The sequence below is a fragment of the Bombina bombina genome, chromosome 3 (assembly GCF_027579735.1).
Source record: "Bombina bombina isolate aBomBom1 chromosome 3, aBomBom1.pri, whole genome shotgun sequence".
NCBI lineage: Eukaryota > Metazoa > Chordata > Amphibia > Anura > Bombinatoridae > Bombina > Bombina bombina.
Window position 1 is genome coordinate 193,791,739 of NC_069501.1, and position 19,501 is coordinate 193,811,239.

At 36.7% G+C, this 19,501-nt stretch overlaps 1 protein-coding gene across 1 annotated transcript in view; it reads left to right on the plus strand.

The window, feature by feature from the left end:
* ADGRG7 (adhesion G protein-coupled receptor G7) overlaps window positions 1-19,501 on the plus strand; it is a 170,824-nt gene that overhangs the window by 50,479 nt on the left and 100,844 nt on the right. The window contains exons 7-8 of the mRNA XM_053705210.1: window positions 1,039-1,149; window positions 4,537-4,697. Of these exons, the coding sequence (XP_053561185.1) occupies window positions 1,039-1,149; window positions 4,537-4,697 (272 nt within the window). The remainder of the gene's footprint in view (window positions 1-1,038; window positions 1,150-4,536; window positions 4,698-19,501) is intronic.

Sequence of the window (19,501 nt, forward strand, 5' to 3'; positions counted from 1 at the left end):
GATAGGGTTAGTGAGGCGGGTTAGGGGTTAATAACTTTATTATAGTAGCGGTGCGGTCCGCTCGGCAGATTAGGGGTTAATAAGTGTAGGCAGGTGTCGGCGACGTTGTGGGGGGCAGATTAGGGGTTAATAAATATAATATAGGTGTCGGCGATGTTAGGGCAGCAGATTAGGGGTACATAGGGATAACGTAGGTTGCGGAGGGTTACGGAGCGGCAGATTAGGGGTTAAAAAAAATATGCAGGGGTCAGCGATAGCGGGAGCGGCAGATTAGGGGTTAATAAGTGTAAGGTTAGGGGTGTTTAGACTCGGGGTACATGTTAGGGTGTTAGGTGCAGACGTAGGAAGTGTTTCCCCATAGGAAACAATGGGGCTGCGTTAGGAGCTGAACGCTGCTTTTTTGCAGGTGTTAGGTTTTTTTTCAGCTCAAACAGCCCCATTGTTTCCTATGGGGATATCGTGCACGAGCACGTTTTTGAGGCTGGCCGCATCCGTAAGCAACTCTGGTATCGAGAGTTGCATTTGCGGTAAAAATGCTCTACGCTCCTTTTTTGGAGCCTAACGCAGCATTTGTTTGAACTCTCGATACCAGAGTTAAATTTATGGTGCGGCCAGAAAAAAGCCTGCGGAGCGTTAACAGCCCTTCTACTGCCAAACTCCAAATCTAGGCCTAGGTTAGGCTCTGTAACTTTTTCTAGTAGTTAACTGTATCATAATTATAAGTCTTGCTCATGATATTCATCTTCATGGTCAAATAAATAAATAAATAATATTCACAGATACGATTGTGTTAGTGCTCAGTGAAAATTATGTTCTTTCTGTGATGATATAGTTCTGAAGGTGTATTGGAGTTTTACAGTAGGAGAGAATATGGTGCAACTGGACCATAGAATTAAATGTCATAGGGGAACATTAAGACAGTTAACAAAGAAATGGCTTAGAAGGAAGTAAGTTGTACATTTATTTCATCATAATTTAAAGCAGAAACACTAATTAACTTGGATAAAGTTATAAAGACATTTCTTTCCGTGTATCTAGGTTTGGATGGTGAAAGTGGCTTATTATTAAATAGAATTGAAGTAGAAAATTCAACAGAACTTCTGGTTAACACATCAGCAGAATTTCAGATTTTTATCAATTCATCTGAAAGTGAGTATATTTATTCTATTTTTTAAACTAACAGACAATTGTAAAAAATTGTAACAAAAATACCCCTTTCTTTGGGATTATTAGCGATTAATAGCGATTATTGGGATTATTAGCGATATTAGCTCTCCACTTTGTAATACCAGCGCACGATAATGTGCGCTGGTATTACAAGTAAATCACAATGTGAATGCAAGCTTGCATTCGCATTGCGTTAACGAGAGTGTGTTTCCATAGACTCCTATGGGAGCCTCGTTCTGGTGCCATCACAGTCGGCATTAGAACCTCGCGCAGCAAAGGGGGTAAGTAGCGCAGCGATGGGCAGCATTTTCAAATATATATGTATATTATTATATAAATATATATTTATGTGTTAATATATATATATACACATATTAACACATAAATATATATGTATATAAGCATATACAAATATATTTATATTGCAGTCTATGGGAACACACAGTTCCCATAGACCACAATGTAAAGGCACTTTTCAGTGCCATTTTTATTCTAACACCCAACTCCCACTAACTTTACATCTTAAAAACTGCTTAGTGCAGTTGTTTTTAATTAAAAATATGCTACTTTTTTTAAATTAAAAACTACAATGCCCTCTATTTTGAGGGCATTTGGGGTACTTTTTCGAAAATTAACCAGAGATGTAATCTCTGGTTAATTTCCGGAGCACTAATTGCTACTGCGATCTCGCGGTTAATTATTGCGCTACTAGCAAATGGGCAAATTTGCCCGTTTGCAGGAGCCCAATATTTTAGAGCTCCACTTCTAATCTAGCCCACAATCTTTAACAGCAGAAAAGTACTCCACATACTGATTAAGTGTAAAAGCATTTTGCCTGTATTCAAAGACAATTTGCAGTAATTAACTCTGTACATAACTAAAACAAAATTCTTGCTCCATAGCGCTTACTAAACAGAATAACTCCACACTACAAATGAGTGACTGTTTCACATCAACTACAAAATAGCAAAACCAATATCAAACTTACAGGTCTAAAACCTTTAGATAGCAGCTCAGCATCAGCATATTTTATGTCTCTCACAGGTTCTATAAAATGTGCTGATCTATGTATGGTTTTCCACGCCAATACTTGCAGGGGTAGTGATCATGGAATTTTATTAAAAAATTCCATACATGGCGAGCTGTCGCCCCTTCAAATAATGAGAGCTCTCTGCTAGGTAAAGATTTTCCAAGGAGGGCGATGTACTCAATGGGAAAACCGGCGTGTTTTAAAACTTTAATATTATGCTTATTTTTCTTTCATGATTCAGCTAGAACATGTAATTTAAACAACTTTCCAATGTACTTCCATTATCTAATTTGCTTTGCTCTCTTAAATTTCTTTAATTGAAAGGGATACCTAGGTAGACTCAGGAGTTGCTGATTGTTGACTGCACATGTATGTCTCATGTTATTTGCTCTCCAAATGCTCCCAGTAATGCTTTACTGCTTCTTCAACAAAGGATATCAAGATAATGAAGCAAAATAAATAATGGAAGTAAATTGGATAGTTGTTAAAAATTGTATTCTTTATCCGAATCATGAAAGAAAAATTTGGGGTTTCATGTACCATTAATACAAATTAAATGATGCTGTTTTCAGTGCACTGTACATTAAATTTGCTGTAATTTTTGGATGCATAAGTTTTACTTTCAAAGTAATTAGTGTTTTAACTAGCGAGAAAAACAGTGAGAACTTTATTGTGAAAATGTTGATAGGATTACGCTGGGAGTTGAGAGAAAATTTCATATACCCCATTGAATAATTGCATCTCCTGTCCATATGAAAATGTTGGATACACCCCTTGGCGAGACACCCTGTTTTCAGGGTAAAAAGTGGCTTTATAGAATTCTACCAGAGAAATAGAATGATTGGAGAGCATTTTTACAGAACCTCACCAGCCCAAAGATAATTGGCCCTTAGGGCCTAATGATCAAAAGCTCTCCGCTCAGATGAGATGATCTAAAAGCACCGCGAGATCCTTAGCGAAGATTTTGCTATTCTTTTCCAAATGGCATTCTCTGCATTTCTGTATCTATAGGAGAGACAAGCCCAGTGCAATATAACACTGCATGACATGATAGTTACGTGCATTTATACTTTTATGTGCTTTGAATTTTATATTAATTCATGCTTCAGATTACATTTTATTACATATTAAACTTATTACTTTCTATTTTGTATATAGCAGTGTATTTAGAATTGTGATTTTAAAATTTCTGAGTATGCTTACGAAGTTTCTGTGTAACTTTAACAAATTAAGATCATACTTTATATATTTATGGGTTTCTCTTACAAAGTGAACTTTGCATTTCTTCTATTTCAAATAAAACTGAAAAATTGTCAGCTTTAGTTTCCCTGAGAGTTTAATTACTTTCTATGGGCCAGATAATCAAACATTCTCTGGTTCGGAGATAAATTATAGTGCAGACTCAATTAATTTTCTAAGAAAAAGGGAGGAACCTGTAAATCACAGAGAGATTAGAGATGCCTTCTATAGAAAATAATGAAGCTCTCTGGGATACAAAATTTCAAATGGGAAAAAGAAGGTAACTGGAGGATACCTGGGACTGATACAAAGGCTCAGTTTGTATCAATTACAAATTAAACTGAAATGTTTTCACTACAATTTAACTTGATGTTGCCTATAGTTTAGTATATAAAATGTCTGTTAGTTAAATTAAGTGTATTGTTGTTTCTGAGCAAACTTCACCTGCATGCCACCGGTGAGTTAAATCAGGTAGACCAGCTTGTTTAAATGCTTACATTATTTCACAAGAATTGTGAGAGAGCTTCAGACATACCCTGGAAACTCCCTTGTTCAGCTCATGGAACTGCCATGTCCCTCCCACTTTCTGAAACTGTCAGTTTTAGTTTGTAAATACAAAGTGCAATGCCATTTGTAAAAGATACACATAAATATGCAAAGTATGATCCTAGAAACTTGCTGCTGGATCAAAATTTAAATGTAATAAAATAGAAAATAGAAATAGCAAATAATACTTAAACAATCCAATTTGAATTGTAAAGTCATAAACAAATACCATGAACAGAGAGTAAATGTAACAAAACTCTCATATCATTCAGTGCTATATTGCACTGGGCTTGTCTCTTCCTTATGCACTTAAATGAGAGAGATTTTGCAGTGCTACAGAGTTCCACCTTTTTCTTCTAAACATTCAGTAGGCTCCTGTGAAGTCTTCACCACAATTTCTCTCCAATCTGGAGAATCCTTTGATCATCAGGTCTTACAGCCTCACCCCCCACTCCAATGTTATGTATTCTAAATCAATAAACCCTTTATAGTTACCAGTTCCTGAATTTCTCACATTATTTTTTTATATATTCAATTTTATTGATGCTTCATAGATTCATATTTGGATAGCAGAGTTGGCTTTGTGATGTATCAGAATGACAACCTATTTCGTTCCAAAATTCATGAAGCAGGACTTGGTTTTAGAAAAAGTATAATATCTGGCAACATAGCATCTGACAAAGGAATATTTGTAGATTTTATCTTTAACCCACAGGTAAGTCAATGTATATTTTGCTGAATTCTTATAAAATACTGCATATAACATTTCAATCAAATTCAAAGTAAATTTGTTGTATTGTTCTTTCAAACATAAAAAACTCCTTAGGTTTCATTAACATTTTAAATGGATTAAGAATCATAGTAATAATTTCAGAATACTAAAACCAAACTATAGACAAGGAATTACAAGATGATGTCATGGATTGCTACTTGAGGACAGGTTGAAAATCATTCAGATAACTGAGTTTTCTTTGTCACGTTTCAGCTTGAATGTAATAAGGTACTTGCAAATAAAGTAAACAGCAGTACAAGACATATTTATAAGCATGTGTTGAAAGATATTTGTTGTAGAACCTTTAGGGGGCATTGTGGTGTAAACCATTCAGCTACGTGTACACGTATTAACTTTTTTTATACTAATGACTCTCTGGGGCCAATTTACTAATGTGCGGGCAGACATGATCCGCCGCACATCGATAAATGTCGACAGCATATGCTGTCGGTATTTATCATTGCACAAGCATTTCTAGTGAAATGCTTGTGAAATGCCTCCCCCTGCAATCAGCCAATAGGATTGAACTTCAAAGTTGATCCAATCAGCCAATAGGATTGAGCTTGCATTCTATTGGCTGTTCCAATCAGCCAATAGAATGCAAGCTCAATCCTATTGGCTGATTGGATCAGCCAATAGGATTGAAGTTTAATCCTATTGGCTGGCTGCATCAGCCAATTGGAATCTAAGGGACGCCATCTTGGATGACGTCACTTAAAGGAACCTTCATTCGTTGGGTAGTCGTCGGAAGAAGAGGATGCACCGCGTCGGATGTCTTGAAGATGGACCTGCTCCGCGACGGATGGATGAAGATAGAAGATGCCGTCTGGATGAAGACTTCTGCCCGTCTGGAGGACCACTTCTCCTGGCTTGGATGAAGACTTCTCCCGGCTTCGTTGAGGACTTCTTCCGGGTTCATTTAGGATGAATGTCAGATCTTCAAAACTGTAAGTGGATCTTCAGGGTTTAGTGTTAGGTTTTTTTAAGGGTTTATTGGGTGGGGTTTATTTTTAGGTTAGAGCTTTGGGCCGCAATAGAGCTAAATTCCCTTTTAAGGGCAATGCCCATCCAATTGCCCTTTTCAGGGCAATGGGGAGCTTAGGTTTTTTTTAGTTAGGGTTTTATTTGGGGGGTTGGTTGTGTGGGTGGTGGGTTTTACTGTTGGGGGGGTTGTTTTTTTTTTTTTTTCAGGTAAAAGAGCTGATTTCTTTGGGACAATGCCCCGCAAAAGGCCCTTTTAAGGGCTATTTATAGTTTAGTTTAGGCTAGGATTTTTTTTTATTTTGGGGGGCTTTTTTTATTTTGATAGGGCTATTAGATTAGGTGTAATTAGTTTAAATATCTTGTAATTTGTTTTTTATTTTCTGTAATTTAGTATTTTTTTTGTGATTTAGCTAATTATTATTTAATTGTATTTAATTTAGGTAATTTATTTAATTGTAGTGTAGTGTTAAGTATTAGTGTAACTTAGGTCAGGTTTTATTTTACAGGTAAATTTGTATTTATTTTAGCTAGGTAGTTATTAAATAGTTAATAACTATTTAGTAACTATTCTATCTAGTTAAAATAAAGACAAACTTGCCTGTAAAATAAAAATAAACTCTAAGCTAGCTACAATGTAACTATTAGTTATATTGTAGCTAGCTTAGGGTTTATTTTATAGGTAAGTATTTATTTTTAAATAGGAATTATTTAGTTATTAATAGTAAGCTTTATTTAGATTTATTTTAGTTATATTTAAGTTAGGGGGTGTTAGGGTTAGACTTAGATTTAGGGGTTAATACATTTAGTATAGTGGCGGCGACGTTGGGGGCGGCAGCTTAGGAGTTAATAAATGTAGGTAGGTGGTGGCGTTGTTAGGGACAGCAGATTAGTGGTTAATAATATTTAACTAATGTGTGCGAGGTGGGAGTATGGCGGTTTAGGGGTTAATATGTTTATTCTAGTGGCGGCGATGTCCGGAGCGGCAGATTAGGGGTTAATAATTTTATTTTAGTGTTTGCAATGCGGGAGTGCTTCGGTTTAGGGGTTAATAGGTAGTTTATGGGTGTTAGTGTACTTTTTAGCACTTTAGTTATGAGTTTTATGCTACATCTTTGTAGTGTAAAACTCATAACTACTGACTTTAGAATGCGTTACGAATCTTGACGGGATAGGGTGTACCGCACACTTTTTGGCCTCCCAGGACAAGCTCGTAATACCGGCGCTATGGAAGTCTTCATAGAAAAAAGACTATATGCAATTTGCGTAAGTTGATTTGCGGTAAGGCCAAAAAAGTGTGCGGTGCCCCTAAATCTGCAAGACTCGTAATACCAGCTGTAGTAAAAAAGCAGTGTTATGAGGCTTAACGCTGCTTTTTAACTCATAACGCAAGACTCGTAATCTAGCCGTTAGTTTCCATATAGTGCAAGGTATGCTCTTCAATAAATGATACATAAAGAGTAACGTAAATTTGATAATAGAAGCAAATATAAAAGTCTTTTAAAATTACATGTTCCATCTGAATCATGAACATTTTAGTGACTTTTTGCCCCAATGATTCTTATTGCATTAATGTTAAGTTTAACATGTATTTGTACATAATACTGTAGATTTAAAAAGTCAGATATAAATATTGTATATAAAGGGACTTAATAGTCTGTGTAACAATAGCAGCTCATTGCTGAAAAGCAAAAGCAATAACAAGTTACAATAGCCACTGCACAACTTTTAAAAATGCTACTGTTTACCCTTTTCATCAACCAAAAAGGGTCCTTCTGTGAAATATGGTCTACAGTCAAAACTGAGCCGAAGCACCTGTGGTTGCACACTTTTTGTAGACAGGGGAAAGCAGTAGAGACTGCCTTGCCTTTTGCCTTTTTTAAAGGCTGTGAAAAGGACCTTTTGGACTAGATTACATGTGGCATGCTAATGTGCGCGAGGTACGTGATATGCAATATCGCAACCGCACTAACTAATATGCGTATTACAAGTTGAAAGAAGATGGTTGCGCTCAAGGAGATTAGCGTGCCTAAAGACCTAGCGTAAAGTGAAAGGGTTTTAAAAAAAGTTCACTAAACACATCAAAACACATTAAAACAAGCTATTACACTAATATATCCACTTTCTGATAAAAAATATTTAAAGTAACAGAATACTCATATGCTAAATCACTTGAAACTAATGCAGTATAACTGTAAAAAGCTGACAGGAAAATATCACCTGAGCATCTCTAAGTTAAAAGGGAAGATATTTTACCTCACAATTTCCTCAGCTCAGCAGAGTAAGTTCTGTGTAAAAAATATACTTCAGCTGTTGCTCAGCTGCAGGTAAATAAAAATGAAGAAATGAACAGCAGCCAATCAGCATCAGCAGTGCTGAGCTCATAAACTCTTTTACTGTGATCTCATGAGATTTCACTTAACTCTTGTGAGATTTCATAGTAAACTTCCTTAAACTGAATAGGGAAATAACACGAGTGTGCACAAAAGCTCACTCCCTTAGCTGTCCCGGGACAGACATACTGATTTGCTGCTTAGAAGTACTTTACAATGAGATGTGGCTACTGAGGAACTTTTGAGGTAAAATATCTTTCTTTTTTACAAAGAGATGTTCAGGTGATATTTTCTAGTCAGCTTTTTACAGCTATGCTGCATCACTTTCAAGTGTTTCAACATTTGGGTATCATGGCCCTTTAATATAAATATTAATAGAATTTTTTATATGGTTTAAATGCGATATGGTATATGGCAAGGAATTTGACTGGAAAGGGCTATATTGTGTATGGATCTATATATATATATATATATATATATATATATACATACAGTATTTATCAAACGTAGCAGGGGGATAATCACTCTCACTTTAAATAAACAGCCAGGGTGTCAGGAACAAAAGTATTATAAATGGAGAGATAGATCCGCACTCACTGGACTTTTCAAAAACAGGTGCCAATTTATTGTGACATTTCGGAGATAAAATAGTCCCCTTCATCAGAACAGGTCTGATGAATGGGACTATTTGATCTCCGAAACGTCACAATAAATTGGCACCTGTTTTTGAAAAGTCCAGTGAGTGAGGATCTATCTCTTAATTTATATATATAGATATATATATATATATATATATATATACATACACATGTGTCTGTGTCTATATATGTGTATATGTATATATACTGTATATATCTATCTATATGTGTATATGTGTATACATATAAGCATTTATGTATTTATATGTGTAAATATGTAAATAGATACATATACAAACATATAAACACATATATACACAAGTATACACATATATACACTTTTGAGCCGTTTTCAATTAAATACCTTGAAGCATAAAATATCATTTGTATTACATTTTAATCATTTTTAATAATTACTTTTATTGTCTTTTGGACATAAATACTTTAAGTCCAATGTTCTTTTTAAAAAAAAGATATTTCTAAATATATCTGTATATATATCTATACCTGTATATATTCCTATAGATATATATGTATAATGATAGTGTGCGTATATATATATATATATATATATATATATATATATATATATATTAAAAGAGATAGATATATTATAGAACATTTTTCATCTAAGTAAAGAACATTGGAATGTAAAGTATTTATAACTACCTTCGGCTTTAGCACTGTTGCTCTAATGTGGTGTCAGGTTAGTACATGAGCAATAAATGTTAGTTTTGTTTTTTTGAACAGCAATATTTGAAGTCCTGAAGTTAGTGCGCCAGAAAGCCAAATGTAAAAAACACATTTATTCAGAGTCACTGCAAATATTTAAAATTACAATAAAAATATAGGGACATCTCCCCTAATAATAACAATGTACATATGAAATAAGTGTATTAGTAGAAACTTCCTTATACTAACATTGATGAATAAAAATGGAAAAGTCAAAATATACAAGCGTCACATCCACTAATTAGATGCAGGAAGTATACACAGCCCTCTCGAGTGTTTCTGGCTTTACACCACTTGCATTTATTTGGAGACTGTCAGAGCGATCTCACTCACCCACCCACCTCCAGCAAGTTGGTTCCTGTGTTATGTGTTATGCTTGGCTCTTGGTAGCTTAACGCACCATACCACACAGCACAAGGACGTTTTTTTCAGTAACTCATAATGGCAGCATTATGGAGAGTGCAATAACGCAAATTTTTGGGGGTTATTTTCGCATCCTGTTGTAGCGCAAAACTTGTAATCTAGGTGAATGTAAAGAAAATTACATGGTTAATCATAAAACATTATTTAAAAAGATTGTATTGTGAATACACAAATCATTCAAAACAAGACTCAAGAAATATACATACTGTAATTTATGTTTTTTTAGTGTAAACCTAATTCAAATTAAAAATTATGTATATGTATTTTTCACACCCCAAAAAAGGTGATAAATCCAACTCTGAATTTAGCCCTTTTGGATAAAGAGTATCAAATTTGTAAATCAATTCTGATTCTTTTCTTAGTAACTTTATTATTATTATTATTACTATTATTATTGGTTATTTGTAGAGCGCCAACAGATTCCGCAGCTTGTTTCAAAGTTACCCCCTCTACAACTTCCTTTTACTTGACACAACCCCAATACATAAACACCTAGATTACAAGTTTGGCATTAACAGGGGTGCGGTGCTAACGAGCAGTTAATGCTCACTGCTCACTTACAGACAGCACTGGTATTACGGGCTTCTATAAACCCGGCGTTAGCCGCAAAAAAGTGAGCGAAGAGCAAAATTTAGCTCCACATCTCACCTCAATACCAGCGCTGCTTACGTTAGCGGTAAGCTGGTAAAATGTGCTTGTGCACGATTTCCCTATAGGAATCAATGGGGGAGAGCCGGCTGAAAAAAAACCTAACACCTGCAAAAAAGCAGCGTAAAGCTCCTAACGCAGCCCCATTGATTACTATGGGGAAATACATTTTATGTCTTCACCTAACACCCTAACATGAACCCTGAGTTTAAACCCCTAATCTGCCGCCCCCCACATCGCAGACACCTACATTATATTATTAACCCCTAATCTGCCGCTCCGGACACCACCGCCACCTACATTATACTTATGAACCCCTAATTTACTGCCCCCAACATCGTCGAACTCTTCATTATATTTATTAACCCCTAATCTGCCACCCCCAATCTCGCCGCAACCTAACTACATTTATTAACCCCTAATCTGCCGCCCACAACATCGCCACCACTATATTAAAGTTATTAACCCCTAAACCTAAGTCTAACCCTAACCCTACCCCCCTAACTTAAATATAATTTAAATAAATCTAAATAAAATTCCTACAATTAATTAAATATTTCCTATTCAAAACTAAATACTTACCTATAAAATAAACCCTAAGCTAGCTACAATATAACTAATAGTTACATTGTAGCTAGCTTAGGGTTTATTTTTATTTTACAGGCAACTTTGTATTTATTTTAACTAGGTACAATAGTTATTAAATAGTTATTAACTATTTAATAACTACCTAGTTAAAATAAAGACAAATTTACCTGTAAAATAAAAACCTAACCTAAGTTACAATTACACCTAACACTACAGTCTAATTAAATTAACTACATTAAATACAATTAATTACAATTAAATAAAATCTAAAAGTACGAAAACCCCCCACTAAATTACAGAAAATATTAAAATAATTACAAGATTTTTAAACTAATTTCACCTACTCTAATCCCCCAAACAAAATAAAAAAGCCCCCCAAAATAAAAAAAGCCCTATCCTACACTAAATTACAAATAGCTCTTAAAAGGGCCTTTTGCAGGGCTTTGCCCCAAAGTAATCAGCTCTTTTACCTGTAAAAAAAAAGTACAAATACCCCCCCAACAGTTAAACCCACCACCCACACAACCAACCCTACTCTAAAACCCACCCAATCCCCCCTTAACAAAACCTAACACTAACCCCTTGAAGATCACCCTACCGTGAGACATCTTCACCCTACCGGGCAGAAGGGGTCCTCCAGACGGGCAGAAGTCTTCATCCAACTGGGCAGAAGTGGTCCTCCAGACGGGCAGAAGTCTTCATCCAGACGGCATCTTCTATCTTCATCCATCCGGCGCGGAGCGGGTCCATCTTCAAGACATCTGACACAGAGCATCCTCTTCAAACGACGGCCGACGACTGAATGAATGTTCCATTAAATGACGTCATCCAAGATGGCGTCCATTCAATTCAATTTTTACTTCCGGTATTCAATATCCGGTTCCGGTTCCATGATTTTGGGCGCCAATTTACAGCAAAATGATTGATAACTTTGGATATTTAAGAAGCAGCAACACCACTCCATTTTATAGTCTTGAAAAAGGCCCAGCTACAGGGCCGAAACGCGTTGACACTAATGGTGAGCTTCATTCCAATTATTTTATCTACATTTTAAACTTTATTGCACTATGTTATTGTTTTTTATTTACAGGTACTCAGCTATGAATGTGAGAACTCTTGGATAACTCCGGATTTCTATAACTAGTCATTTTTTATTCTGATTTTTATCTTTATTTTTATTTTTTATTCTTTGAGACACTTAGGATCTTAACTTACTCAGGTGTTCTGGATCACAGCACTGATTTAGAGTGTATACACATATACTTATATTTTTGTGATTTTTTGAGAATTTTGGACTTTATGTTATATTTTTGGACTCTATAACATATATATATATATATATATATATATATATATATATACATATTTTTTCACATTTTTTAACATCTTTTGACATTTTTTGCATTTTTATTGGATTTTTCACATTTATTTTTATTATCATTTTTTTCTTTGACATCAACAAAATATCAGGCACTTTAAAAGACCATTTTTTTTCTACACCCATTACTATTATAAGGACTTTTCACCCACTTGATGAACTTTTATAGATAATATTAGGTTACAAATTATCCTAACAGCAAGGAGTACTCATTGAACCGCTCATTCTTATTTATGTGATTTATGCAATCTATTTTCTATCGGCTAGATTTAGAGTTTTGTCGGTAAGGACCCGCGTAGCTAACGCTGGCTTTTTTCTGGCCGCACCATAAAAATAACTCTGGTATTGAGAGTCCACATAAAGGCTGCGTTAGGCTCCAAAAAAGGAGCGTAGAGCATATTTAACGCAGCTTCAACTCTCGATACCAGAGTTGCTTACGGACGCGGCCAGCCTCAAAAACGTGCTCGTGCACGATTCCCCCATAGGAAACAATGGGGCTGTTTGAGCTGAAAAAAAAACTAACACCTGCAAAAAAGCCGCGTTCAGCTCCTAACGCAGCCCCATTGTTTGCTATGGGGAAACACTTCCTACGTCTGCACCTAACACCCTAACATGTACCCTGAGTCTAAACACCCCTAGCCTTACACTTATTAACCCCTAATCTGCCGCCCCCGCTATCGCTGACCCCTGCATATTATTTTTAACCCTTAATCTGCCGCTCCGTAAACCCCCGCTACTTACATTATCCTTATGTACCCCTAATCTGCTGCCCCTAACACCGCCGACCCCTATATTATATTTATTAACCGCTAATCCGCCCCCCACAACATCGCCTCCACCTGCCTACACTTATTAACCACTAATCTGCCGAGCGGACCGCACCGCTATCATAATAAAGTTATTAACCCCTAATCCGCCTCACTAACCCTAACTTAAATATAATTTAAATCTAACGAAATTAATTAACTCTTATTAAATAAATTATTCCTATTTAAAGCTAAATACTTACCTGTAAAATAAATCCTAATATAGCTACAATATAAATTATAATTATATTATAGCTATTTTAGGATTTATATTTATTTTACAGGTAACTTTGTATTTATTTTAACCAGGTACAATAGCTATTAAATAGTTAAGAACTATTTAATAGCTAAAATAGTTAAAATAATTACAAAATTACCTGTAAAATAAATCCTAACCTAAGTTACAATTAAACCTAATACTATACTATCATTAAATTAATTAAAAAAATACCTACAATTACCTACAATTAAACCTAACACTACACTATCAATACATTAATTAAATACAATACCTACAAATAACTACAATGAAATAAACTAACTAAAGTACAAAAAATAAAAAAGAACTAAGTTACAAAAAATAAAAAAATATTTACAAACATAAGAAAAATATTACAACAATTTTAAACTAATTACACCTACTCTAAGCCCCCTAATAAAATAACAAAGCCCCCCAAAATAAAAAATGCCCTACCCGATTCTAAATTACTAAAGTTCAAAGCTCTTTTACCTTACTAGCCCTGAACAGGGCCCTTTGCGGGGCATGCCCCAAGAAGTTCAGCTCTTTTGCCTGTAAAAAAAAACATACAATACCCCCCCCAACATTACAACCCACCACCCACATACCCCTAATCTAACCCAAACCCCCCTTAAATAAACCTTACACTAAGCCCCTGAAGATCATCCTACCTTGTCTTCACCTCACCGGGTATCACCGATCGGTCCTGGCTCCAAAATCTTCATCCAACCCAAGCGGGGGCTGGCGATCCATCATCCGGATGCTGAAGAGGTCCAGAAGAGGCTCCAAAGTCTTCATCCTATCCGGGAAGAAGAGAAGATCCGGACCGGCAACCATCATCTTCCAAGCGGCATCTTCTATCTTCATCCGATGAGGACCGGCTCCATCCTGAAGACCTCCACCGCGGACCCATCTTCATCCGGCGACGTCCAACTGAAGAATGACGGTTCCTTTAAGGGACGTCATCCAAGATGGCGTCCCTCGAATTCCGATTGGCTGATAGGATTCTATCAGCCAATCGGAATTAAGGTAGGAATATTCTGATTGGCTGATGGAATCAGCCAATCAGAATCAAGATCAATCCGTTTGGCTGATCCAATCAGCCAATCAGATTGAGCTTGCATTCTATTGGCTGATCGGAACAGAATCAGAATATTCCTACCTTAATTACGATTGGCTGATAGAATCCTATCAGCCAATCGGAATTCGAGGGACGCCATCTTGGATGACGTCCCTTAAAGGAACCGTCATTCTTCAGTTGGACGTCGCCGGATGAAGATGGGTGGAGGTCTTCAGGATGGAGCCGGTCCTCATCGGATGAAGATAGAAGATGCCGCTTGGAAGATGATGGTTGCCGGTCCGGATCTACTCTTCTTCCCGGATAGGATGAAGACTTTGGAGCCTCTTCTGGACCTCTTCAGCCACCGGATGATGGATCGCCAGCCCCCGCTTGGGTTGGATGAAGATTTTGGAGCCAGGACCGATCGGTGATACCCGGTGAGGTGAAGACAAGGTAGGATGATCTTCAGGGGCTTAGTGTTAGGTTTATTTAAGGGGGGTTTGGGTTAGATTAGGGGTATGTGGGTGGTGGGTTGTAATGTTGGGGGGGGGGGGTATTGTATGTTTTTTTTTACAGGCAAAAGAGATGAACTTCTTGGGGCATGCCCCGCAAAGGGCCCTGTTCAGGGCTGGTAAGGTAAAAGAGCTTTGAACTTTAGTAATTTAGAATAGGGTAGGGCATTTTTTATTTTGGGGGGCTTTGTTATTTTATTAGGGGCTTAGAGTAGGTGTAATTAGTTTAAAATTGTTGTAATATTTTTCTTATGTTTTTAAATATTTTTTTATTTTTTGTAACTTAGTTCTTTTTTATTTTTTGTACTTTAGTTAGTTTATTTAATTGTAGTTATTTGTAGGTATTGTATTTAATTAATGTATTGATAGTGTAGTGTTAGGTTTAATTGTAGGTAATTGTAGGTATTTTATTTAATTAATTTAATGATAGTATAGTGTTAGGTTTAATTGTAACTTAGGTTAGGATTTATTTTACAGGTAAGTATTTAGCTTTAAATAGGAATAATTTATTTAATAAGAGTTAATTAATTTCGTTAGATTTAAATTATATTTAAGTTAGGGGGGTGTTAGTGTTAGGGTTAGACTTAGCTTTAGGGGTTAATACATTTATTAGAATAGCGGTGAGCTCCGGTCGGCAGATTAGGGGTTAATAATTGAAGTTAGTTGTCGGCGATGTTAGGGAGGGCAGATTACTGGTTAATACTATTTATTATAGGGTTAGTGAGGCGGATTAGGGGTTAATAACTTTATTATAGTAGCGGTGCGGTCCGCTAGGCAGATTAGGGGTTAATAAGTGTAGGCAGGTGGAGGCGACGTTGAGGGGGGCAGATTAGGGGTTAATAAATATAATATAGGGGTCGGCGGTGTTAGGGGCAGCAGATTAGGGGTACATAAGGATAACGTAGGTGGCGGTCGGCAGATTAGGGGTTAAAAAAATTTAATCGAGTGTCGGCGATGTGGGGGGGCCTTGGTTTAGGGGTACATAGGTAGTTTATGGGTGTTAGTGTACTTTAGAGCACAGTAGTTAAGAGCTTTGTGAACCGGCGTTAGCCCAGAAAGCTCTTAACTACTGACTTTTTTCTACGGCTGGAGTTTTGTCGTTAGAATTCTAACGCTCACTTCAGACACGACTCTAAATACTGGAGTTAGAAAAATCCCATTGAAAAAATAGGATACGCAATTTACGTAAGGGGATCTGCGGTATGGAAAAGTCGCGGCTGAAAAGTGAGCGTTAGACCCTTTTTTGACTGACTCCAAATACCGGAGTTAGCCTAAAACCAGCGTTAGGAGCCTCTAACGCTGGTTTTCACGGCTACCGCCAAACTCTAAATCTAGGCCTATGTGATTAATGCTGCACATTTTCTATGTGATTTCTGTATAGGTTGTACAGTTTTAACATTTGTATTTAATTCCATTACATTTGTTCTTTTCCATGGATCCATGGTTTTTTAACTATTGTAATATGTACTATGTTTTTTAACTATTGTAATGTACACTATGTTTTTAACTATTATTTTGTTTAATTAAAATAATTCCTTGCAATATTCAATATTCCTATTTAATATTAGGCACTCCTTAACACCTTTCTCTTTACACCTAATCTATGCCCCCTATTAAAATAAAAAAGCCCCCCAAAATAATAAAATTCCCTACCCTATACTAAATTACAAATAGCCCTTAAAAGGGCCTTTTGCGGGGCAGTGCCCCAAAGTAATCAGCTCTTTTACCAGCTCTTAAAAGGGCCTTTTGCGTGGCATTGCCCCAAAGTAATCAGCTCTTTTACCTGTAAAAAAAAAGAAATACAACCCCCTCCAACATTAAAACCCACCACCCACATACACCTACTCTAAAACTCACCCAATCCCCACTTAAAAAAACTAACACTACCCCCTTGAAGATCACCCTACCTTGAGCCGTCTTCACCCAGCCGGGCACAAGCCTTCATCCGATCCAGCCAGAAATCTTCCTCGAATCCGGGCAGAAGAGGTCCTCCAAGCGGCAGAAGTCTTTATCCAAGTGGCATCTTCTATCTTCAATCAACCGGAGCGGAGCGGGTACATCTTCAATCCAGCCGACACGGAGTAATCCTCTTCTTCCGATGTCCTAAGACTGAATGAAGGTTCCTTTAAATGACGTCATACAAGATGGCGTCCCTCGAATTCCGATTGGTTGATAGGATTCTATCAGCCAATTGGAATTAAGGTAGGAAAAATCTGATATGGGGAACCTTGTTCAATCCGATTGGCTGATCCAATCAGCCACTAGAATGCGAGGTCTATCGCATTCTATTGGCTGATTGGATACTGGGGTTTGCTCTACCTTTCCAATTCGTAAATATCACATTTCTTCCTACTAATATCATTGCATTCAGAAATTTGAAATTGGATTTAACCGTAGCATATCTAAAGAGAAAGAGGATCTCAATTTGTGTAATTTTGATCTAGGTTCCCAGAACCTTGTTGCACCAAAAATTAACTTTTTTCCAAAATTCTGCTACTTTAGGGCACGCCCAAATACAGTGTGTCAAATCTGCCATTTCCTGACTACATTTAGGGCATTTTCCTGGACCACCAGCCCATTTAACTAGTCTGGCTGGAGAGAGATATGACATATTCAGTAATTTAGTATGCGATTTTCGCCAACTAACTGAGACCGTAGCCTTACTAAACTCACACTCTTGATGATCAACTCCCTTTCCACTTCAATAATGTATTGATATGGATTTCCCCGTGGAAATTTATCAATACTTTATATATCTGTGCAATATTATCAATCCCTTCATGATATAATTTAATTTTTTTGCCAAGGTTCCCCATATCTAATTCAGGCCCTGTTTCTGCCCTTAGAATCCCTATCCAATGGCATACTTGTAGGTAGGCATAAAAAGATAATTCTGGTAGATTATATTTATCTTTTAGCTCGTCAAAAGCTTCTTCTCCTGCCAAATCTGACCTATAGAATAAAGGCCTCCTTGAGCCCAAACCGGAAAGACAGACGTTGTCAATCCTGGAGAAAAACTTGGGTTGCCCAGTATGGGAAGAAACTCGGACTAACGGAAATTATTTTTGGTTCCTGTACAGATCTTCTGCCAGGCACCCACAATATCTTTAATAGTAACAAATTGTGTTATACTAGAAGGCAATTTTTCCACTGGATAGTGCAATACCTCTTTCAAAGGGAAGGGAGCTACTAGATGTGATTCTAATTCATATAGAGTAACCTGCTCTTTCTCGGTGATCCAGTCAAACGCGAACTTACACAAAGCAGCGTAAATATAGAGTCTGATATTTGGACAGGCAAGGCCTCCGCAGGCTTTTGGGAGTGTTAAAGTTGATAAAGCTATACGTGGCTTCTTACCTCGCCATCTGAAGCTGTTAAAAATCCTGTGTAGTCAAGAGATATCCTTATTATATAATAATAATGGGACGTTTTGGAGGAAGTATAGGAGTTTAGGGACCAGAATGGCCTTAATAAACATAACTCTAGCTGAAACACTCAGTGGGAGGTTGGACCAGGTCTGCAACTTATCTTGTAAATCCGAAATACATTTGGGGAAATTTAGCTTGTACCATTGTCCCGGGTCATTGCTTAAAGTTATACCCAGATGTTGTATATGCTTAGTTTCACGAAAGGAATGGGGCACCTCATATCGTGGTTTATATATCCATAATAGCTCTGATTTTTCGTTGTTGGTCTTATAACCAGAAAAAGAGCCAAAAAGCCTAAATATATGCAAGACTTGAGGTATGGATTGTAATGTGTTACTTAAAAAGAGTAAGAGGTCATCTGCAAAAAGAGAGAGAACAATTTATTGTCCACCTACTCTAATCCCCTTCAGCTCCTGTCTCAAATAGATTGCAAGGGGTTCTAGGGAGAGATTAAATAACAATGGAGACAGTGGGCAGCCCTGCCGCATGCCTCTCTTCAGAGGGAATCTATCTGATGTATCTCCGTTCACTTTAATTGCTGACATTGGATTCTGATAGAGCCTCCGTATAAACTGCTGAAAATACCCTATCATCCCAAATCCTTCCAATGAGGTGAATAGGTGATCCCACCCAATCAAGTTGAATGCCTTCTCGGCATCAAACTTGAGAATTGCAAGATCTGGTTTAAGATGGGACTTCCTAAATAGCTTATTCACAAAAAATCTAGTACCATCTGGGCTTTACGTATAATTTTAACTGGATATTGTCCTACCATAAACCTAGCTTGGTCTGGGTGTATAATATAATCTAAGCATCTTTTAAATCTGTTAGAGATAATGGCTGTCATCAATTTGTAGTCCTGATTTAGGAGAGAAATAGGTCTGTATGATATTGGTAATTCAGGATCTTTTCCCTTCTTCAAAATCAGGACCACATTTGAGGCTGAGAACAGGGGAGATTGTGTCTTTTTACAGATAAAGTA